The sequence below is a fragment of the Mobula birostris genome, chromosome 6 (genome assembly GCF_030028105.1).
Source record: "Mobula birostris isolate sMobBir1 chromosome 6, sMobBir1.hap1, whole genome shotgun sequence".
NCBI classification, from domain to species: Eukaryota; Metazoa; Chordata; class Chondrichthyes; order Myliobatiformes; family Myliobatidae; genus Mobula; species Mobula birostris.
Window position 1 is genome coordinate 18,132,210 of NC_092375.1, and position 23,963 is coordinate 18,156,172.

At 42.0% G+C, this 23,963-nt stretch overlaps 1 protein-coding gene across 3 annotated transcripts in view; it reads left to right on the forward strand.

Moving 5' to 3' along the window:
* Positions 1-23,963, forward strand: part of cryzl1 (crystallin, zeta (quinone reductase)-like 1) — a 93,490-nt gene that overhangs the window by 20,049 nt on the left and 49,478 nt on the right. For all 3 annotated transcript variants that reach the window (XM_072259943.1, XM_072259940.1, XM_072259941.1), the window contains exons 3-4: positions 3,842-3,919; positions 13,997-14,069. In XM_072259943.1, the coding sequence (XP_072116044.1) occupies positions 3,842-3,919; positions 13,997-14,069 (151 nt within the window). The remainder of the gene's footprint in view (positions 1-3,841; positions 3,920-13,996; positions 14,070-23,963) is intronic.

Genomic DNA, 23,963 nt, shown 5'->3' on the forward strand with positions numbered 1-23,963 from the left:
CGCTCATCTACTGATGTCTGTTATAAACCCACTGACTCACTCAGCTAGCTGGACTATAGCTCTTCCCACCCTTTCACTCGTAAAAAGCCATTCCCTTCTCTTACTTCCACCGTCTCTGCATCATCCGCTCTGAAGATGAGGCTTTTCATTCCAGAACTAAGGAAATGTCCTCCTCCTTCAAAGAAAGGGGCTTCCCTTCCTCCATCAGCACTGCCCTCAACCACATTTCTTACATTTCGTGCATGTCTGCCGTCACCCCATTCTCCCGCCACCCCACCAGGGATAGGGTTCCTCTTGTCCTCACCTACCACGCCACCGGCCTCCACGTCCAGCACATAATTCTCCATAACTTCCCCCATCCCATCACCAAGCACATCTTTCGTTTCACCCCCCTCCCCCCAATTTTCTGCTTTTTGCAGGGATTGCTCCCTATGCATCTCCCTTCTATATTCGTCCCTCCCCACTGATCTCTGTCCTGGCACTTATTCTTGCAAGCAGAACAAGTGCTATACCTGCCCTTAACCTCCTCCTTCACTACCATTCAGGGCCCTAAACAGACCTTCCGTGTGAGGCGACACTTCATCTGAGTCTGTTGGAGTCACCTACTGTATCTGGTGCTCCCAGTTTGGCCTCCTATATATCAGTGAGACCCGAGATACATTGGGAGACTACTTCACTGAGCACCTACACTCTGTCCACCAGAAAAAGCGGGATCACCAGGTGGCCACCCATTTTAATTCCACTTCCCATTTCCATTCCACTTCCCATTTCCATTCCAATATGTCAGCCCATGGCCTCCTTTTACTGTCGCAATGAGGCCACATTCAGGTTGGATGAGCAACATCTGGGCAGCTGCCAACCTGATGGCATGAACATCGATTTCTTGAACTTCCAGTAGTGACCCCCTGCTCAACTTCCCCATTCCCATTTCCCTCTCTTATTTTATTTCCTTACTTACGCATCAGCTCCCTCTGGTGCTCTTTCCCCTTTTCTTTCTTCCATGGCCTCTGTCCTTTCCTACAGATTCCCCCTTCTCCAGCCCTGTATCTTTTTTACCAATCGACTTCCCAGCTCTTTACTTCACCCCTCACCTCCCCTGCCCCCGGTTTTACCTATCGCTTTGTGTTTCATCCTCCCCTCCCTCCCACCTTCTTACGCTGACTCCTTATCTTTTTTTGTCCAGCCGTGATGAATGGTCCCAGCCTGAAACTTCAACTGTACACCTTTCCATAGATGCTGCCTGGCCTGCTGAGTTCCTCCAGCATTTTGTGTGCGTAGCATGCATTAATGACTTCAGTTCAAGATTACAGGATTCCATTTTCAAATTTAAGGACCACAAAACCTGAATGGATTATGAATTGTGATGAAGAGGATTTGGACAAAGCTAGTGGAATGAAGGAATCAAAGAAGGCATCAAAGCTTGAAGGAATAAAAGAAGGCATCAAAGCTTGTGCATACAAAGTCACCAAGAGTAGTAGGAAACTGGAAGATTGGGAAAACTTTAAAAACCAACAACTAAGTGAGCAATAAAGAAAGGGAAACTAGATTATGGAAATAAATGGATATAATTATAAAAATGGATGGTAAAAAAATTTCATTATTATATAAGTTGAAAAGGGTGGCTAAAATGAACGTAGGTCCCTTGGAGGACGAAAAGGGAGAATCGATATTGGGTAATGAGGAAATTGCAGAGGCTTTCGTATTGGTCTTCATGGGTGGAGAACACGTCTAACATGCCTTAGAGAGATGTTATGGATGCGATGGGAGGTGAGGACCAAGATACAATAGCTATCACCAAAGAGGTAGTGCTGAGCATACTTGTGGGCCTGAAGACAGATAAGTCCCCTGGTCTTGATGGAATGCATCCCAGGCAATGTTCCCTTTAATTTTTAGTAGTCATTGTGTGCAAAAATCTTACGTTGTGCAAATTTTTTTCCTGTGACAAAAGTATGTGCGCACTGAATGCACACATGGCAGTTTATGTAAGTTTACAAAATATTTGACATGAAACTGCACAGGATAACATAGATATTTAAGTCACACACATCAAAGTTGCTGGTGAATGCAGCAGGCCAGGCAGCATCTCTAGGAAGAGGTGCAGTCGATGTTTCAGGCCGAGACCCTTCGTCAGGACTCTGCCTGGCCTGCTGTGTTCACCAGCAACTTTGATGTGTGTTGCTTGAATTTCCAGCATCTGCAGAATTCCTGTTGTTTACATATTTAAGTCACTCAGTTATTTTTTTTCTCTCTCCTGTCTTTGGCATTTACCCATTCTTTGTAAGCTCTATCTAGACTAATAGAACTTCCACCCAATTGATAGCTTTTGATTCTCATTAAGATATCCAAATGACATTCACCTAAACGGTTTCTCAGCTTGTTTTTGAGTTGATTCATTAGGCTAAAACCTCGCTCACAGTCCGCACTGGACGCAAGAAAGGTTCCCCCAATGTCCATCAGCTGTGCAAGGTCACAAAACTGTTCATTTTGAAGTAAAGTTTGAAATCAGTTTGGATTTAATTTTTTCTTGCATGGAGAATTTGAAATCATTAAACTGTCTAACTATTACAGTATCTTCAGCTAGAAAATCATGATATTTTATACATAAGGCATTAACTTGTTCATCGCCAAATGTGAAGTCACAATCTACAATTGCGGAGAAATCAAAAGCTGACCATTCTTGTACCTCATCTTCAGGAAACCTTTCTTCTAAACGAACACAGAGACTATTTATCAAAGTCAACAGCGAACTTGTATCTACTGTGACATTTTCTTCATATTGTTGGCTGAGCAAAACTTTAACTCTGTCACTCCACAAAACATTGTCTCCCAGATACTGCATTCTTATCTTGTTAATTTTGCCTCATGCAAAATGAAGTGAATCAATCGGTGTTAGGCCACTCTTTTGCAGAATCTTGCACAGTGCAGCCAGTTCATCAAAGACATCGCTTAAAACCTGTAAAGCTACTTTGTATGTGATATTTATCAATTTCTTGTGACAGTATTTAGCCACAGGGTCATTTGACTGATCTTTTTCAATGAAAACTTAATGAGCTATCTACAGGACTTGAAACAGATCTTTGCAAATTTTACGAAATGAGCACTGTGCGCCAAAGATGGCTGCTACTGTGATGCAGCTGTACAAACCAAAACAGGAAAGGTGAGGTGACGTAAATAGGTGGGAGAAAAATTGCCATTGGCAGAAGAGCACAATTCAAGGAAGGGAGTTGGTAAAAGAACCAAAAGTGGCACGTGTTTAGAAATTTGAATGTGTGGCTAGGAAATTATTGGAGACACATACCACTACAGCATTCAAAATGGGACTTGAAAGGAGAGAAACTGCAGGGCTATGTGGAGTTGACATGAAGCTGATGGGCAGAATGGTGTGTGTATGTGTGTGTGTACACATGTACACACACATTCATTTTATTCATACTCTTTTAATTGCACTATGCCATAGACGTCCAGGCCCCAAGCAAGCCCAGTTGTAATAAATTGTTAGACTGGTGGAAATGTAAAATCGAAAACAACACGTGCCAGTAAATTCTCATCAGCATAGGCAGTGTGTGCAGTGGTTTTTCTCCTTGTGTACTTGCTTCTTGACCTCCTGAGACTTTACTGGCGTGTGCTGTTTTATTTTTATTTTGGTATAGCTCCAGAGTTAACACAACAGGGAACAGCAGCCTCGTGATGTGATTAGTGAAATCACCTTGAACTATATACTTTCTGGTTTCACTGAGAAGTATATCGGTGAAGCATAACCAAGATATTCATTCAAGATGACACAATGACCAAGTCTTATTATTGATGTATGATTGACAAAACATTTTCTTTTATTCCCTAGGAACCTCCTCCTAGTGTATATGATCATTATGTCAAAATACAGGTTAAAGTTTGTGCACTCAGCCCTATGAACACAAAGGTAAGTCTAATTCAGTGTTGCATAAGATGATTACAAGATAAGAGGTGGCTGGATTAATTGAGTTTCTTCTGAGTTTATCATTTAGGGTTTTAAATTTCTATTCAGGTACTTTTATGGTATGATAGTTTCCACATTTGTATTTATCCTTGTACAAAAAGCATTTCTTATCACACAATTGCTTGAACTAGTTAGAAGAGCACAAATCAACTTCTGCACCTTTATTTAGTGCCTTTTGTCAGATGTGAGCACAACTCTCAGCATCTTCGCAATTTCTCACTACCATGTTTCGAGCAAGTAACTGGGTCCCAGCTACATCATCCCTGGAAGGTGTTACAGGTTTTCCCCACCGTCCAAAGTTAGGGCGTTCCTATGAAACGGTTCGTAAGCCGGAATGTCATAAAGTAAAGAAGCAATTACCATTTATTTATATGGGAAAAATTTGTGAGCATTCACAGACCCAAAAATAACCTACCAAATCATGCCAAATAACACATAAAACCTAAAGGAGCAGTAACATATAGTAAAAGCAGGAATGATATGATAAATACACACCCTATATAAAGTAGAAATACTTTTCTACAATCATTGCCGCACTGTTCTCCGTAGTGAAAATCTCACGCAAGCGCTCTCAGCAGAAACACTCTCTCCAGTAACCTTTAAGCTACGAAGCTGCCAAATCATACCAAATAACACATAAAAATACACAGCCTGTATAAAGTAGAAATAATGTATGTACAGTGTACTGTCACTTACCAGAATTGGGAAGGCAACGCCGAGCACACTGATGATGGTGTGTTAGGCTGAGTCAGCGGAGGTTGGGGTGATGCAGTGATCCCTAACCTCCAGGCTGCCGACCGATACCGATACCGATCCACGAAGCATGCAGGAGTACAGCGGTAGCCGGGACACACCCAACACATCTGTGGCCTCCCTGGCCAGCCTCAAGGTCGCTCAGCTCACTGTTGTCTAGGGAAACAGCCCTCGGCCCCGCCAAACTGGGTAATTAGTTTGTGTGGATGCTGTGTGATGTACCCCACCCTGCCCAAATAACAGACAATACACCAGATACGATTAAATGATTTACAGTTTATAGATATTACTGGAACTATATAATTAATAGAGAATAAAATATAAAAGGAAAATAAAAGGCGCCATACTTATCAAAGTGCAATCTCTTCGTGCACAAGCAGTTGGAGCTCAGAACCCTCCTTCTTCACCCTGCGATCCCCTCGGACCACCTCGACCTGCCACCTGGGACCAACAACGGTGGTCGACCAGACATTCCACACGAGTCCATCTCCACCTCCTCTCCTCGCCGAACACTCTGGACCTCGGACTCCTGCTCGGAGTTCGACCCCGTTAGCGGACTCACAGCACCTGGTCCATCCTCTGTCTCTCTCTCCTGCCTTCTGCCCAAAAACCCACGCAGCACACTAACTTACAGACACACTAGAAAAAATAACATGGATACCCATTGGCTCATTCGTCCTCTTATCAATAGATAATCCAAAACAATCTACTGGCGGGAGGACTTTCTCAGCGTTTAACATAACAAAGAAACCAATTTAATTATAACATAACAAAGAAGCCATTTTAATTAGCCTATGCAGTTAACATAAAAGAAGAAACCCCTTACACATCTTTAAGAAAAAACCGAAATAAAAAAGCTGATTAATTAGGTGCTGCCTGGCACGTAAATGTTGCCCCAGATCAGAGGCGACGCAATTGGCAATCGCCTCTGATCTGGGCCAACATTTACGTGCTGGGTGGCACCCAATTAATCAGCTTGTTTATTTCGGCTTTTTTCTTAAAGATATGTTGGGTGCGTCCTGGCTACTGCTGCATTCTCCGCGGCATTGTATCGGTCCGTAGCCCGGGGGTTGGGGTGGTGGGACACTGGAGTGTCATCTCATCGTCGTCTGTTTCCATCAGGGCAGGCAGGTCAACTTCTTCTATGCCTGCGTGCCTCGATGTCGAAGGTCGAGGTTCGTCGTCTGCTGTGGCTGATGTGGAAGGCTTGCTTGACTGCTGAGCCTCGCGCATTTTTCTATCATACAGTTCTTTGTAAGCACTCAAACCATCTTGCAAATATGCCCTAAACCTACGTACCCTTTCAAAATTAAAGTCGTACTCTTCTGCAATCATTGCAGCGAAAATCTCATGTGGTTGCTTCACGTTCGGTTCCTGGACGACTTCACTTTCAGTCCGTTTGCTACTGCATTCGATTTCGATTGTTGTCCTTGCCTCTTCCAATTGCATCAGCTCTTCATCTATCAGTTCTTGGTCATGGGATGCCAAAACCTCTTCAACATCATCTTCGTCAACTTCCATAAGCCAAACTCACTTTGTCCTTACTTCAACACACATAAAAGTTGCTGGTGAACGCAGCAGGCCAGGCAGCATCTCTAGGAAGAGGTGCAGTCGACGTTTCAGGCCAAGACCCTTCGTCAGGACTAACTGAAGGAAGAGTGAGTAAGGGATTAGAAAGTTGGAGGGGGAGGGGGAGATCCAAAATGATAGGAGAAGACAGGAAGGGGAGGGATGGAGCCAAGAGCTGGACAGGTGATAGACAAAAGGGATACGAGAGGATCATGGGACAGGAGGTCCGGGAAGAAAGACAAGGCAGGGGAGGACCCAGACGATGGGCAAGGGGTATATTCAGAGGGACAGAGGGAGAAAAAGGAGAGTGAGAGAAAGAATGTGTGTATAAAAATAAGAAACAGATGGGGTACGAGGGGGAGGGGGGAGGGGGGGAATTAGCAGAAGTTAGAGAAGTCGATGTTCATGCCATCATTCCTGTTGTTTGTCCTTACTTCGTTCACCACGATCGAAACGCTTAATTATGTCTAGTTTTATGCTAAGTGTAACACCCTTACAAGCTCTTTTAGGCTTTTCTGATACCTTAGAACTCATCTTGCTAACGGCTGCTCACAGGCATGTGTTTAAGCAATGCCGGCTAGAATGCAGTTCCGGGGGAGGAGCTTGGCGGCTCGGGGCGCGCGCTTCCTTTTATCGCGCGCGGCTTTTTTCGTGTGCTGCCTTTTTTCGTAACAGTGAAAACACCTTCTGTTAGTGAAAACAGGTAACTGATCTAGGTCTTTCGTAACAGCGAGGTTTCGTAAAGCCAACGTTCGAAAAGTGGGGGACACCTGTACTCATTTGGCAGGAAGAGCTAAGTAGATTTGATCCCCAGGCAAGTGAGCTGCAGTACATGGAGCTAGTGCTCCATGCTAGTTTATTTTCCATTTGCTCCCTCTAAAAGCCCCACAACAAAAATGCCCATTGTTGTATTGGCACATGTTTACTTTTACACAAACTGCAAAAGAATCAAGGTGATAAGGGAAGTCATAGGGAGGAAAGAACATTAATACAGAAGTATTAATAATTCTGTATTATTACAGAAGCATTAAACATGTAAGATTTTGTAGATGCTGGAAATCAAGAGCAACACACACAAAATGTTGCAGGGACTCAGCAAGTCAGACAGCATCTGTGGAGGGAAATAAACGGTTGACGTTTCAGACTGCAAACCTTCAAGACTGGAAAGGAAGGGGAAGAAGAAAATGCATAACCTTTAAAACTAATAGTGTATTTATTTATTAGCATGAACAGCATTTAGTAGTCTGCAAAATCTGTATCCAACACTACCAACGTCCCAAAGGTTCTGGGTTATCAGAGTTTTACTACTTAGTTTACTTATGGTTGTTATCTGTTTATGGGTCTTTTTTGTATTGAACAACATTTATAGCAAAACACACTTTGCTCAATATTTCCAACATCTGCAGAATCTTTTGTGTTATCAGCAACATCTATAGTCTGTTTTCTCCACAGGCAGGATAATCTACTCAAGAGAATTAATATGATATTACTAAGTATCCAGTTGGATAGTGCTCATGAATTGCATGAAATTAGTAAGCCAGTTAGAGAAAAGTAGGTTGTGTACATACATCTATTGATGCTTCTGGATACATCTTTAGTGATGTTCCTGGAATCATCAGGTGTTTCGGGTCTTTCAACATCATACAACCTCCTCCAGGTGACCCAGCCGGGGCTGATCAGACCCCGGCTTGTGTCCAGATGGCTAGCTACTTATGACTCCATGGCTCCCCTCTTTTGAGCCACAGCCATCTTGAGGCCCTCTCTGCTGCATCGGTGGTACTGCGGATGGCTCTCCTCTTCCTCTCTCCCTCGATGCCCAATAGAAAATATAGTTTATCATTTTATTTTGTTGCTAAACCTGTGTTTGTGATTTCAAAAATGATTTGGATGCCCTGTATTACTGACTTCAGAATTGGTTATGAATATGGAGATAAAATTTTAAATGTTACAGCTTTTATATTTGTCTTATAATTTTGAATCCATCTCATGAAAGGTCTGTAGTTTCAAATATCATATATAACCTTATTTAATATCACTGCACTGAAATTAGTCCTCTTTGTTAAGTAATATTCAAGTAAGAGATTTAGGGACATGATGGCAATTCAGAAGGTGCAGGATAGATACATCCTAAAGATGAACAAATATTCTAAGGGGAGAATGAAGCAACCGTGGGTGACAAGGGAAGTCAAAGGCAGCATAAAAACAAAAGTGAGGGTACGTAGTACAGTACAGTAAAAATTAGTGGGAAGTTACAGGATTGGAAAGCTTTTAAAATCCAACAGAAAGCAACTAAAAAAGTTAAGCATCATAGAAAATACAGTTTATCATTTTATTTTGTCGCTAAACCTATGTTTGCGATTTCAAGAATGATTTAGATGCCCTGTATTACTGACTCCAGAATTGGTTATCAATGTGGAGATAAAATTTTAAATGTTATAGCTTTTTATATTTATAATTTTGAATCCATCTCATGAAAGGTCTGTAGTTTCAAATATCATATGTAACATTATTTAATATCACTGCACTGAAATTAGTCCTCTTTGTTAAGTGATATTAAATTAGAGATTTAGGGACATGATGGCAATTCAGAAGGTGCAGGATAGATACATCCTAAAGATGAATAAATATTCTAAGGGGAGGGTGAAGCAGCAATGGGTGACAAGGGAAGTCAAAATATAAAAGTAAGATAGTCAAACATCTCAAAGAGGATACCAGAAGTTTCTTTAGGTATATGGAGTAAAAGAGAGGTGAGAGTGGATATGGGACCACTGCAAAATGACACTGGAGAGGTAGTAATTGGGGACAAAGAAATGGTGGACAAACTCAATAGGTACTTTGCATCAGTCTTCACTGTAGAAGACACTAGAAGTATGCCAAAAATTCAATAGTGTCAAGGGGCAGAATGAGTGCAGTTGCTTACTAAGGAGAAGGTGCTTGGGAAGCTGAAAGTAGATAAGTCAGCTGCAGCAGATAGACTACACCCCAGGGTTCTGAAAGGGGTAGCTGAAGAGATTGTGGAGGCATTAGTACTGATTTTTCAAGAATCAATGGATTCTGGAATGGTTCCAGAGGACTGGAAAATTGCAAATGTCATTCCGCTCTTCAAGAATGGAGGGAGGCAGAAAACAGGAAATTATAGGTCAGTTAGCCTGACTTCAGTGGTTGAGAAGATGTTTGAATTTACTATTAGGGATGAGGTTTCAGGATACTTGAAGGTACATGACAAAGGAGGCCAAAGTCAGCATGGTTTCCTTAAGAGAAAATCTTGCATGACAAATCTGTTGGAATTCTTTGAGGAAATAACAGACAGGACAGACAAAGTAGAATCAGTGGATATTGTTACTTGTATTTTCAGATAGCCTATGACAAAGTGGTGCATATAAGGCTGCTAACCAAGACCGGTGCCCATAATATGACAGGAAAGATATTAGCATGGATAGAATATTGGCTTCTTGACAGGAGGCAGAGTGGCAATAAAGGGGGCCTGTTCTGGTTGGCTTTTGGTGACTAGTGGTGTTTTGCAGGGGTTGGTATTGGACCACTTCTTTTCACGTTATGTGCTAACAATTTGGATGACAGAGTTGATGGCTTTATGGCCATGTTTGTGGACGATACAAAGAGGTTGAATGGCAAGTTATGTTGAGGAAGCAGGGAGTCTACAGAAGGACTTGGACAGATTGGGAGAATGGGCAAAGAAGTGGCGGATGGAATATAGTGCAGTGAAGTGTATGGTTATTCACTTTGGTAGAAGGAATAAAGGCAAAGACTATTCTCTAAACAGGGAGAAAATTTCAAAACTCAGAGGTGCAAAGGGACTGGGGAGTCCTTATGTTGGATTTAGGCAGGATGGTAAGGAAGGCGAATGCAATGTTAGCCTTTATTTCGAGAGGACTGGAATATAAGAGCAAGTATGTAATGCTTTAAAATGCATTTATTAGACAGCCCTTGGAGTATTGTGAGCAATTTTGGGCCCCTTATCAAAGAAAAGGTCTACGGGTATTGGAGAGGGTCCAGAGGACTTTCACAATAATGATTCTGGGAATGAAAGAGTTAATGTACTTGGGGCATTTGATGACTTTGGGTCTGTACTCATTGGCGTTTAGAAGAATGGGGGGGGGATCTCATTGAAACCTATAAAATATTGAAGGGCATAGATAGAGTGGATGTGGAGAGGATGTTGCCTATAGTGGGTGAGACTGAGACCAGAAGGATGTCCACTTCGAACAGAGATGAGAATGAATTTCTTTAGCTAGAGCATGGTAAATCTGTGGAATCATTGCCATGGATGGCTGTGGAGGCCAAGTTATTGTATGTAGTTAAAGCAGAGGTTGCTTGGTTCTTGGTTAGTCAGGACGTCAGTGATTATGGGATGAAGGCGGGAGAATAGGGTTGAGAGGGCTAATAAATCAACCACAATGGAATGTCAGAGCAGACACAATGAGGTGAGTGGCCTGATACTGCAACTATATCTTACGACTTTAAGTTCTTCTCAAGTGATTTGTAGCTAGCAACGTATATCATAGTTGTGCTAATCAAGAAAAAATCTATTTTAATAACCTTTATGTGAAAAATTAATAGTTGTGATATGTGCTTCAAAGATTAGCCAATAGAAATACATTTTTGAGACCTGCTGACTCTAAACCATGCCTTTTTGTATGGTTTTCATATCATTTCCATAGTGACATGCCAGAAGTTCAACTTCAAAGTACAACCCCCATTTCATGAAAAGTTGGGATATTTTCCAAAATGCAATAAATACAAAAATCTGTGATATGTTAATTCACGTGAACCTTTATTTAACTGACAAAAGTACAAAGAAAAGATTTTCAGTAGTTTTACTGACCAACTTAATTGTATTTTGTGAACATACACAAATTTAGACTTTGATGGCTGCAACACACTCAACAAAAGTTGGGACAGAGGCATGTTTACCATTGTGTTACATCACCTTTCTTTTTAATAACACTTTTTAATCGTTTTGGAACTGAGGATACTAATTGTAGTAGATCTGCAATTGGAAATTTTGTCCATTCTTGCTTGATATAAGACTTCAGCTGCTCAACAGTCCGTGGTCTCCGTTGTCTGATTCTCCTCTTCATGATGCGCCATACATTTTCAATAGGAGATAGATCTGGACTGGCAGCAGGCCAGTCAAGCATACGCACTCTGTGTCTACAAAGCTGTTGTAGCCCGTGCAGAATGTGGTCTGGCATTGTCCTGCTGAAATAAGCATGGACGTCACGGGAAGAGACGTCGCCTTGATGGCAACATATGTCTCTCTAAAATCCTAATATATGCCTCAGAGTTGTGGTACCTTCACATACATGCAACTCACCCATGCCGTGGGCACTGATGCACCCCCATACCATCACAGATGCTGGCTTTTGCACCTTTTGCTGACAACAATCTGGATGGTCGTTTTCATCTTTGGCACGGAGAACTCGACGCCCATTTTTTCCTAAAACTAGCTGAAATGTGGACTCATCTGACCACAGCACATGTTTCCACAGTCTTTCGGTCCATCTGAGATGAGCTCGGGCCCAGAGAACTCACCGGCGTTTCTGCATAGAGTTGATGTATGGCTTCCTCGTTGCGTAATACTGTTTCAAGTTGCATTTCTGGATGCAGCAACGGGCTGTGTTGAGTGACAATGGTTTTCCGAAGTAATCCCGAGCCCAGGTGGCTATAATTATCAGAGTAGCATGATGGTTTCTTAGCCAGTGCCGCCTGAGGGCTCGAAGATCCCGCGCATTCAACAGTGGTTTCCGACCTTGCCCTTTACGCACTGAGATGTCTCTGAATTCTCTGAATCTTTTAACAATATTATGTACTGTAAATATTGAAAGACCTAAATTCTCTGCAATCTTGCGTTGAGAAATGTTCCTTTTGAACTGACTAACAATTCTCTCATGAATTTTGGCACAAAGGGGTGAGCCACGACCCATCCTTGCTTGCAAAGACTGAGCCTTTGATGGACGCTACTTTTATACCCAGTCATGATACCTCACCTGCTACCAATTAGCCTGCTTAATATGGAGTCTTCCAAACCGGTGTTACTTGAATATTCTGTGCACTTTTCAATCTTATTTTAACTCTGTCCCAACTTTTGTTGAGTGTGTTGCAGCCATCAAATTCTAAATTTGTGTATATTTACAAAATACAATTAAGTTGGTCAGTAAAACTATTGAAAATCTTTTCTTTGTACTTTTGTCAGTTAAATGAAGGTTCATGTGAATTAACATATCACAGATATGTTTTTATTGCATTTTGGAAAATATCCCAACTTTTCTGGAAATAGGGTTTGTAAATTTATTATCAAAGTATATATGTCACCATGTACAACCCTGAGATTCATTTTCTTGTGGGCATAGTCAATAAATCCATTATAGAATAATAACCATAACAGAACCAATGAAAGACTGTACCAACTGGTCATTCAATCAGTGTGCAAAAGACAACAAACTGTGCAAATATAAAATTAAATAAATAATAATAAATATCAAGAACATGAGATGGGATCTCCTTGAAAGTGAGCCCATAGGTTGTGGGAACATTTCAGTAATGGGGCAAATGAAACTGAGTGAAGTTAACCACTTTTGTTCATGGTTGAGGGGTAATAACTGTTCCTGAACATGGTGGTGTGAGTCCTGAGGCTACTGTGCCTTCTCCGTGATGGCAGCAGCAAGAAGAGAGCATGCCCTGGGTGGTGAGGTCCCTAATGATGGGTGCTGCTTTTCAGTGATCTGTGTCATTGTGCTCAATGGTGAGGAGGGCTTTACCCATGATGGACTGGGCCATATCCACTACACTTTGTAGCAAATTTAGTCCTATAACAATAGCTTCCCAATGTTTTAAGCAAATGCATACTTGCTTTTTTAAAAATGTATTTGTACTCAAAGAAAGACAACTCAGATTCCTAGGACACATCATGGGGAAAGGTGATGCAGAAAGATGAACTAGAAAAACTCATACTCTCTGGAAAGATTGAGGGGAGTAAACCCAGAGGAAGACCTCGGCTTATGCACATCAAAAGCATAGCCAGGTGGCTATGGAAGACATCAAAAAAACGAAGGATAGATCTATATGGAGAACCATAGTCACAAAAGTCCACATTGGATATGGTACCTAGACAGACAGACAGACATTTATACTCTAGTCTTCCATTTGTAAAACACCACATTCTGTTTCTGCTTTTGCATTTTACTCCTGACAATCTTCTTACTCATCTTTTCCTTTTAAATTCCAAATTTTTGATTATCAGCAGACTTCTGACTTGTCTTCCTTTTGTTCAAATCCAAATTACCTATACTAAGGAAAAACGTAGACCTAGTACTAATTTCTGGGGTAATCCAACTTAAACCTATTTTAAACCCAGAAGGGTTAAATGGAGTCCAAATTCTTGCAAACTTGTCTGGCAATTGTACTGGAATCTTGATTTCTTTTTACCTAAAATCCTTAAATTACATAGTGTGAGGTAACCTTGTACTCCAATGTGTCCATGCCTGCTTTTTGAAATGCCTGTTCAATTATAAAATCTTTCTGCGTAGTAATGCATATTGTGAATTTAAAAGTATTTATCCAGTGCTCCTAGTTAACAAAATATAGATATCTCTGTGTAAAACATTCAGAATATTCTTTGGAAAGTGAGAAACATCAACTGATCACTTTTTGTTACTAAAGCATTAATTTTATATCTAGCTGCTGGCTGAGTTAAAAGTGCAGAAAAATTTCTTACCAATTGGAAGAGAAGTTGCTGGCATAGTAATTGAAGGTAAGTTTGTAATCTTATTTTATCCCTTCCCTGATGGTCAAGGGTTTATCCAGAAAATGGTAGTGCTTGGCATTTATTTTTAAAAATCACTTAACTCTTACAGTACTGTGCAAAAGTCTCAGGCATATATACAGTGGTATGCAAAAGTTTGGGCACCTCTGGTCAAAATCTCTGTTACTGTGAATATCTAAGTGAGTAAAAGGTGAACTGATTTCCAAAAGGCATAAAGTTAAAGATGACACATTTCTTTAATATTTTAAGCAAGAAAACTTTTTTATTTCCATCTTTTACAGTTTCAAAATAACAAAAAAGGAAAAGGGCCCGAAGCAAAAGTTTGGGCACCCTGCATGGTCAGTTCTTAGTAACACTCTCTTTGGCAAGTATCACACTTGTAAATGCTTTCTGTAGCCAGCTAAGAGTCTTTCAATTCTTGTTTGGGTGATTTTCGCCCATTCTTCCTTGCAAAAGGCTTCTAGTTCTGTGAGATTCTTGGGCCGTCTTGCATGCACTGCTCTTTTGAGGTCTAGCCACAGATTCTCGTTGATGTTTATGTCAGGGGACTTTGAGGGCCATGGTAAAACCTTCCGCTTGCGCCTCTTGAGGTAGTCCATTGTGGACTTTGAGGTGTGTTTAGGATCATTATCCTGTTGTAGAAGCCATCTTCTTTTCATCTTTGGCTTTTTTACAGACGGTGTGATGTTTGCTTCCAGAATTTGCTGGTATTTAATTGAATTCATTCTTCCCTCTACCAGTAAATGTTCCCCATGCCACTGGCTGCAACACAAGCCCAAAGCATGATCGATTCACCCCCATGCTTAACAGTTGGGGAGGGGTTCTTTTCATGAAATTCTTCACCCTTTTTTTCTCCAAACATACCTTTGCTCATTGCGGCCAAAAAGTTCTATTCAAAAGGTTCAAAGGAACATCTAAACAAGCCTAATGCATTTTGGAAACAAGTCCTGTGGACTGATGAAGTTAAAGTAGAACTTTTTGGCCGCAATGGACTGTGGCTTAGTGATCAGCTACTTCAACCCCCTTCCTTCGATCTCTCTCCGCCCCACCTCGCCTTGCTTTTCCACACCCACTTTGGTCATCAACTCACTTTCTGACCTTATAAAAATGTGGAATGGCCAATGACAACTTCCAGTTGAAGATGGCACTGGTGAATCTCAGCACCTTCTGGCAGGTGGCTAAGAAAACAAGGGAAAAAAATGAATATTTTGTTAATCACACTTTTTCTGGCAAACTATCATTGCAAGTAATAGTCTGTAACTTCCCTTTGGACTTGGAGGCAATTCAATGCGGCAACGGGCACTTCGCTGAGAGAAAAAAAAACCGAGAGTCAATTGACTTAAGCACAGTGCTGAATCAGAAAGGTCAGGTACAGGCCGAATTGAGGCAGCAGAATCCAGACACCAGAGTGTATCGAGGCAACTGAACCAGATGTTTGGACGAAGATTTAAGCGCCATGTCAAATTGGAAAGGGCAGGAACAGACCTAATCGAGGCAGTCCAGGCCTCGGAGCGTATCAAGGTGATTGAGCCCGATGTTTGGACATCGATTTAGGCACTGGGCCAGATTGAAAAGGTCTGGGCGTCGGGGCCAAAGTCGAGGGACAGGCCAGTTCAGCTCACTGTTCTGCAACATTTACTTGGTTCTGCGCTGAACTATGTCTGTTGGACTCTCTTTGTGGACTTCAATTTAGAACACTATTTGCTTGTGGTTATTGCTGGCATGATTTATTTTTTTTTCTCTCTGCACATTGGGTGTTTGATGGTCTTTTTTTTAAATGGGTTCTTTTGGATTACTTTGTTTCTTGGCTGCCTGTTAGGAAAGGAATCTCAAGATTGTATAATGTATACATACTTTGATAATAAATGTTCTTTGAATTTAAACCTTAGTTTTCAACTCTTGTTTTCACTATATAATTAAGTACAATATGAAGCACAAAGACTTACAAAAGGACAAACTATTCAAGGACATCAGAAATAAAAATCAATTATAATTTCTGTCATGATCTTGCCTTCAACTCATCCATCTCTGATTCCTCTCCTATATTCAGGATAGGCGAGCAATCATTGTCCACTACAAGTCTACAGACATCCACAAATGCCATAACTTCATGCCTTCCCACCAACACCTGTAAACACTCCATTCTCATATCTGTTCTGATGACATGAACTTCAAAGTCATAGAGCACCAAAACATGCCTTTCAGCCCATCGAGTTCATGTCGAACTGTTATTCTGCTGTCCCATTGATCTGCAGCTGGACCATAGCCATTCATATCCCTTCCATCCCTGTACATAACAAAGTTTCTCTTAAATGTTGAAATCGAACCCACATCCATCACTTCCGCTAGCAGCTCATTCCACACGCTCACCACCCTTCTATAATACATTGGCAAGCTCAGCAAAAGTAACACTTGACTCTCCATATTTCTGCTTTCACTCCTCTCGCTGGATAGAATTCCCTTTGTTTTCACTTCCTAACCTATTTGCCGCTTTCATTTTTGTGTAGTGTACTTGCTGCTCACAATGTACTTTCTCCATTGATATGAACGGACACAACTGAGTAACTGCTTTTGAGTACCCCACTGTTCATTCTGCAAGTGTAAGCCCAAAACTTCTAGCCACCTGTCACTTTCATTGTAATGTTATTCCCATTTTGACCCATGCTTTCAGCTTCCTTTACTGTCTCAACAAAGCTTAACGTAATTTGAGAAACAGCACATTGAGTTCCAAATAGGCACATTACATATATTTGAAGCCAGCAATTACAGATAATTGGCGTTCTTGACATTTTCGTTCAGATTTCCAGCAGTCTTCCTACATGACCCTGGTAACTTTACATTATTGTTCTACTCTCTTCTCCAGACTACCTTTTTGTTCTCTAAAATCACCACTTTTCACTTAGCATTGTCACCTGTTTTCTTTGTTAATGTTTTCTGCCTTCCATTTTAACACAGGCTTTCTTTCTTGCTCTGTATTGCCACCCATTTTTTTTTTTTGCTGCATTTTAAAAACTTTCAACTCTAACTATCTCCCTTTCTGTTGAAAGTTCACTTGCTGTCTCCACAATGCACAGCATTTCGCTATTTTTACTTCCAAAAGGCTGAATGCTTACAACCAATCTCAGCCTGAAGCGTTGACTGTTCATTCATTTCCATGCATGCTGCTTTCTATGCTGAATTCCTTCAGCATTTTGTGTGTGTGTGTTGCATGTCACAGTGATGTTTCTTTTCTTTAATCAATAACAGTTTTTACACTTAGAGCTTTTTGTTAATCTGAATTCCTATTTTCAAGTTACAGTGATAAGGTTCTATTTTCCCTCAAACTGTCCATGAATGATTATCATGTAAAACTATATAAAAGAGTAGAATTGTAGTTATACAGCATGGAAACAGGCCTTTAGATGCAGCTGGTTCATGCTGATAATGAGCTGGGACCCACCTTCCTGCATTTGGCCCATAGCCCTCCAGACCTCTCCTATCCATGTACTTATGTAGATGTCTTTTAAATGTCACTAATGTGCCTCCCTCAACCAGTATTCCTGATAGCTCATTCCATATATGCACCACCCTTAACATGAGGATGTTGTCCTTTTAAAATCTTTACCTCAAACAGTCTAACAGAAGGGGATCATCACTTCTCCGGCTATAGGTTGATATATTATAGAGCCTAATAGCCGAGGGTAAAAATAACCTGGTATAGCGCTCTTTGCAGCAGCGCGGTTGTCTTAGTCTATGACTAAAAGTGCTCCTCTATTCAACCAAGATGGCATGCAGAGGGTGAGAAACATTTTCCAGAAATGCCAGGATTTTCCGTAAGGTCCTTTGTTCTACTACAGCCTCCAGTGTGTCCATTTTGACTCCTATAACAGAGCCAGCCTTTCTAATCAGTTTATTGAGCCTGTTGGCATCACCCACATTGATGCCATTGCCCCAGCACACCACTGCTTAGAAGATTGTACTGGTGACAACAGACTGGTAGAATATGTGAAGGAGAGGCCTGCGTACTCCAAAGGATCTCAATCTCCTCAGGAAGTAGAGGCGATTCTGGCCCTTCTTGTACACAGCCTCTGTCTTGGTTTCCACTCAAGTCTGTCATCCAGGTACACTCCCCAGGTATTTGTAGGTTCTCTCCATCAACAGTAACAGGGAGCAATGCAGACTTAGTTTTCCTCAAGTCCATCACCATCTCCTTTGTCTTACTGAGTGAGGAGCTGCAGATGACTCAGCTTGCAGCATTTGACAAAGTCCTTCACCAGGGTCCTGTATTCAATATACAGTACAGTACAAAAGTCTTAGGCACCCTAACTATATATATGTACTAAAGATTTTTGCACATTATTGTAGATACCTCTAATAAGTCAGCTCTCAATTTCTTCAGGAGTCCTGAATAAGGGTCTTGGTCCAAAACGTCGACTGCTTGGTCATTTCCATATATGCCACTTGACTTGCTGAATTCCTCCAGCATTTTGTGTGTGTTGCTTTGGATTTTCAGCATCTACAGAATTTCTCTTGTTTGTCTTATATAATTCAAAATAATTTCCCAACTCCTTTACTTAATACCCTGACTGATTAAGACCATCGTGGTCAATACCTTCTTCAGCCACCCTATCTACCTTGACACTGCTTACAGCGAAGACGGCACCTGCACTCCCAGGTCCCTCTATTCCATAAAACTCCCCGGGGTCCTAAATTCACTGTACAAGTCCTACCCTGGTTCTGTCTCCCAAATTCAGGCTAATTGCCTCTTTCCTTGCCCATACTACAAAGACCTGTTTGATTTCCCAACACTCTGCTGCATTTTGAAGGTTTGGCATAGTTGGAATCTATATGGTTTCACTGCTAGACAATAGCCGTATGACTTACTGGATAAATAAACTGAGCTTTTTGTCGTAGGTAGGATGGAAGACAGTTTTTTTAAGCTGTTTTGTTTCAAGTAAGTTCCTGCTTGTGCTGTGCTACAAATAATAATAGATGTCATTGAAGGCAACATTGTAGTGTAGTGATTAGCATCATACTTTGCAGTGCCAGTGATCAGAAGACCTGGGTTCCATTCCTGCCCCTGTCTGTAAGGAGTTTCTATGTTCCTCCCTTGACTGTATGAGTTTCCTCCAGGTGTTTCAGTATCCTCCCACATTCCAAAGGTGTACAGGTGAGGTGAGTAAGTTGTGGGCATGCTATATTGACACTGGAAGCATTGCCTTCAGCACATCCAAAGATTGTGTTAGTCATGGACGCAAACAATGCATTTCAGTCTGTTTCATTGGTTTGATGTACATGGGATAAATAAAAAAAAATAAGCCCATAAAATATGGGAGCAGAATTAGGCCATTTGCCTATCAAGTCTGCTCCACAATTTCACCATGGCTGATCCATTTCTCTCTCAGCCCCAATCTCCTGCCTTCTCCCATATCCCTTCATGCTCTAACGAATTAAGAATCTATCAATCTCTGTCTTAAATATACCTAATGATTTGACCTCCACAGCATCTTGTGGCAATATAATCCACAGATTCACCAATCTCTAGCTAAAGAAATTCCTCCACATCTCCGTTCAAAAAGATGCCCCTCTATTCTGAGGCTGTGTCCTCTGGTCCTACACTCCCCCCATCACAGGAAACATCATCTCCACATCCACTCTATCAAGGCCTTTCAATGCTCAATAGGTTTCAATGAGGTCACCCCTCATTCTTCTGTATTGAATTTAATTGACTTTATTACTTACATCATATACATGAGGACTAAAAATCTTTACGCTATGTCTCCGTCTAAATGTGCAATGTGCAATTTATAGTAATTTATAATAAATAGTATGTACAACAGGACAGTCAATATAACATAGAAATATAGTTGTGTCAACATTAGTTAAGCAGTCTGATGGTCTGGTGGGAGAAGCTGTCCTGAAGCCTTTTGGTCCTGGCTTTTACGGTACGGTACCGCTTCCCGGATGATAGCAGCTGGAACAGTTTGTGGTTCGGGTGACTCGGGTCCCCAGTGGTCCTTCGGGCCCTTTGTACACACCTGTCTTTTAAATGTCCAGAATAGTGTTCACATCTACAAATGTGCTGGGCTGTCTGCACCACTCTCTACAGAGTCCTGCAATTGAGGGAAGTACAGTTACTATACCAGGCAGTGATGCAGTCAGTCAGAATGCTCTCAATTATAGCCCTGTAGAAAGTTCGTAGGATTTGGGGGCCCATACCAAACTTCTTCAACCGTCAGAGGTGAAAGAGGTGCTGTTGTGCTTTCTTCACCATACAGCCAGTATGTACAGACAACATGAGATCCTTGGTGTGGTGTATGCTGAGGAATTTAAAGCTGTTCACCCTCTCAACCCCAGATCCATTGATGTCAATAGGGATTAGCCTGTCTCCATTCCTCCTGTAGTCCACAACCAGCTCCTTTGTTTTTGCGACATTGAGGGAGAGGTTATTTTCTTGACACCACTGTGTCAAGGTGATGACTTCCTCTCTGTAGGCTGCCTCCTTATTATTTGAGATTAGGCCAATCAATGTAGTATCGTCAGCAAATTTAATTAGCAGATTGGAGCTGTGGGTGGTGACACAGTCATGGGTATACAGAGAGTAAAGGAAGGGGCTTAGGACACAGCCCCGGGGAGGGGGAGCACCTGTGTTAAGGGTCAGAGGGGCAGAGGTGAGGGAGCCCACTCTGACCACCTGCCAGCAATCTGACAGGAAGTCCAAGATCCAGCTGCACAAGGCAGGGTAAAGGCCGAGTTCTGAGCTTCTTGTTGAGCCTGGAAGGAATAATGGTGTTGAATGGTGAACTGTAGCCCAAGAACAGCATTCTCACATAAGCATCCTTCTTCTCCAGATGTGTAAGAATGGTGTGTAGAGTTGTGGCTATTGTGCCATCTGTCAATCGGTTGTCGGTAAAAACCCTGAGCCATTAAACGCTCCTCATATGACAAGCCTCACAACAGTGTCACTACATCCTTCCTTAGTTCAGGGGCCTAAAACTGGTTACAATGTCAGGCCTTGCCAGTGCTTTATAAAGCCTCAAAATTACATCCTTGCTTTTATATTCGAGTCCTCTTGAAATGAATGCTAACATTGCATTTGCCTTTCTCACCACCAACTCAACCTGGAAATTAACCTTTAGGGAATCCTGCACGAGGACTCCCAAGTCTCTTTGTAGCTCAGATTTTTGAAACTTCTCTCCATTAGAAAATGGACTACACTTTTATTTCTTCTAGCAAACCATACACTTCGTGACACTGTATTCTGTCAGGCATTTCTTTGCCTGTTCTCCTAATCTGTCTGTGTCCTTCCATGGCCTCTCTACTTCCTCAAAACTACTGCCCTTCCACCTATCTTTGTATCGTCAGCAAACTTGCCCAAAAAGCTATTAATTCCATCATCCAAGTCTTTGACATATAATGTAAAAAGAAGCAGTCGCAACAGTGAATTTAATTATGGGGAACAAAGAAAGGGCAGACAAGTTGAACAGGTACTTTGGATCTGTCTTCACTAGGAAAGACACAAACAGTCTCCCAGTTGTAATAGTGGCCAGAGGACCCAGGGTAACAGAGAAACTGAAGAAAATTCACATTAGGCAGAAAATGGTGTTGGATAGACTGATGGGACTGAAGGCTGATAAATCCCCAGGGCCTGATGATCTGCATCCCAGGGTACTCAAGGAGGTGGCTCTAGAAATCTGGATGCATTGGTAATCATTTTCCAATGTTCTATAGATTCAGGATCAGCCCCTGTGGATTAGAGGGTAGCTAATGTTATCCCACTTTTTAAGAAAGGAGGGAGAGAGAAAACAGGCAATTATAGACCAGTTAGCCTGACATCAGTGGTGGGGAAGATGCTGGAGTCAATTATAAAAGATGAAATAGCGGCACATTTGGATAGCAGTAACAGGATCGGTCCGAGTCAGCATGGATTTACGAAGGGGAAATCATGCTTGACTAATCTTCTGGAATTTTTTGAGGATGTTACTATGAAAATGGACAAGGGAGAGCCAGTGGATGTAATGTACCTGGACTTTCAGAAAGCCTTTGATAAGGTCCCACATAAGACATTAGTGGGCAAAATTGGAGCACATGGTATTGGGGGTAGGGTACTGACATGGATAAAAAAATTGGTTGGCAGACAGGAAACAAAGAGTAGGGATTAACAGATCCCCTTCAGAATGGCAGGCAGTGACTAGTGGGGTACCACAAGGCTCGGTGCCAGGACCACAGCTGTTTACAATATACATTAATGATTTAGATGAAGGAATTAAAAGTAACATTAGCAAATTTGCAGATGACACAAAGCTGGGTGGCAGTGTGAAATGTGAGGAGGATGATGTGAGAGTGCAGGGTGACTTGGACAGGTTGGGTGAGTGGGCAGATGCATGGCAGATGCAGTTTAATGTGGATAAATGTGAGGTTATCCACTTTGGTGGCAAGAACAGGAAGGCAGATTACTATCTGAATGGTGTCAAGTTAGGAAAGGGGGAAGTACAATGAGATCTAGGTGTCCTTGTTCATCAGTCACTGAAAGTAAGCATGCAGGTACAGCAGGCAGTGAAGAAATCTAATGGCATGCTGGCCTTCATAACAAGGGGGATTGAGTATAGGAGCAAAGAGGTCCTTCTGCAGCTGTATAGGGCCCTGATGAGAACACACCTGGAGTATTGTGTGCAGTTTTGGTCTCCAAATTTGAGGAAGGACATTCTTGCTATTGAGGGAGTGCAGTCTAGGTTCACGAGATTAATTCCCGGGATGGTGGGACTGTCATATGGTGAAAGATTGGAGCGACTGGGCTTGTATACACTGGAATTTAGAAGGATAAGCGGGAACCTGATTGAAACATATAAGATTATTAAGGGATTGGACACGCTAGAGCAGCGGTCCCCACCACCAGGCCACGGACCGATACCGGGCCGCAAAGCATGTGCTACCAGGTCACAAGGAAATGATAGGAGTTAAGTGCACCTTTCCTCATTCCCTGTCATGTCCACTGTTAAGCTTGAACGCACGTGCGGTCATTACCCACGCGAGGTCATCAGTCAGTCATTAACCTACAAGTACTCGATGAGTAAAAAACAAACGTCGCTTGAGAGTTTCTTTGGAAGAGGTGGTAGGGGACATAAAAGGCCTAACGATGATGATAACGCAGTGACAGCTGAGGCCGAGACTGCAAAAAAAAAGAAAGCTTCCTTCAACAGAAAATACGGTGACTCCCCCTGTGTGTGATATGTAGAAACAAGCTGTCTAGTGAGGCAATGAAGCCCTTAAAACTGCTTCGGAACCTTGAGTCCAAGCACCCTGCGTTTAAAGACAAACCCATTGAGTTTTTTGAGCGGAAAAACCGTGAGCAAGCCGAACAGAAGCAAGTGCTGAGAGCCACCACCTCCACAAATGCTGCTGCTCTGAGAGCGTCGTACTTAGTGGCTAGCCGTATTGCTAAGGCTAAGAAGCCTTTCACTGTTGGTGAAGAATTGATTCTGCCTGCTGCCAAGGACATGTGCCGTGAACTGTTGGGAGAAGCTGCAGCTAACAAGATGGCACAGGTTTCTCTTTCAGCTACCGCAGATTCAAGGAGAATCGATGACATAGCGGAGGACATCGAAGCACAGCTGTTGGAAAGGCTTAACGAGTCTGGTTTCACTACCGGAGTCAAAGAGGTTGCTCCTGAATGCCAGTCTACACACTGTGTCACACACAGGGAAATGCTGGCTAGCCGAAAAATTTTACCTGATCTTAACAGCATATTGAGTGACATTGTTGAAGTTATCAATCACATCAAAGCAAAAGCCCTTAACTCGCGTCTGTTTGAGCAGCTTTGTGAGGAAATGGATGCAGAGCACAAACGCCTTCTCTTACACACTGAAGCCAGGTGGCTATCAAGAGGGAGAGCCCTGGCCAGGG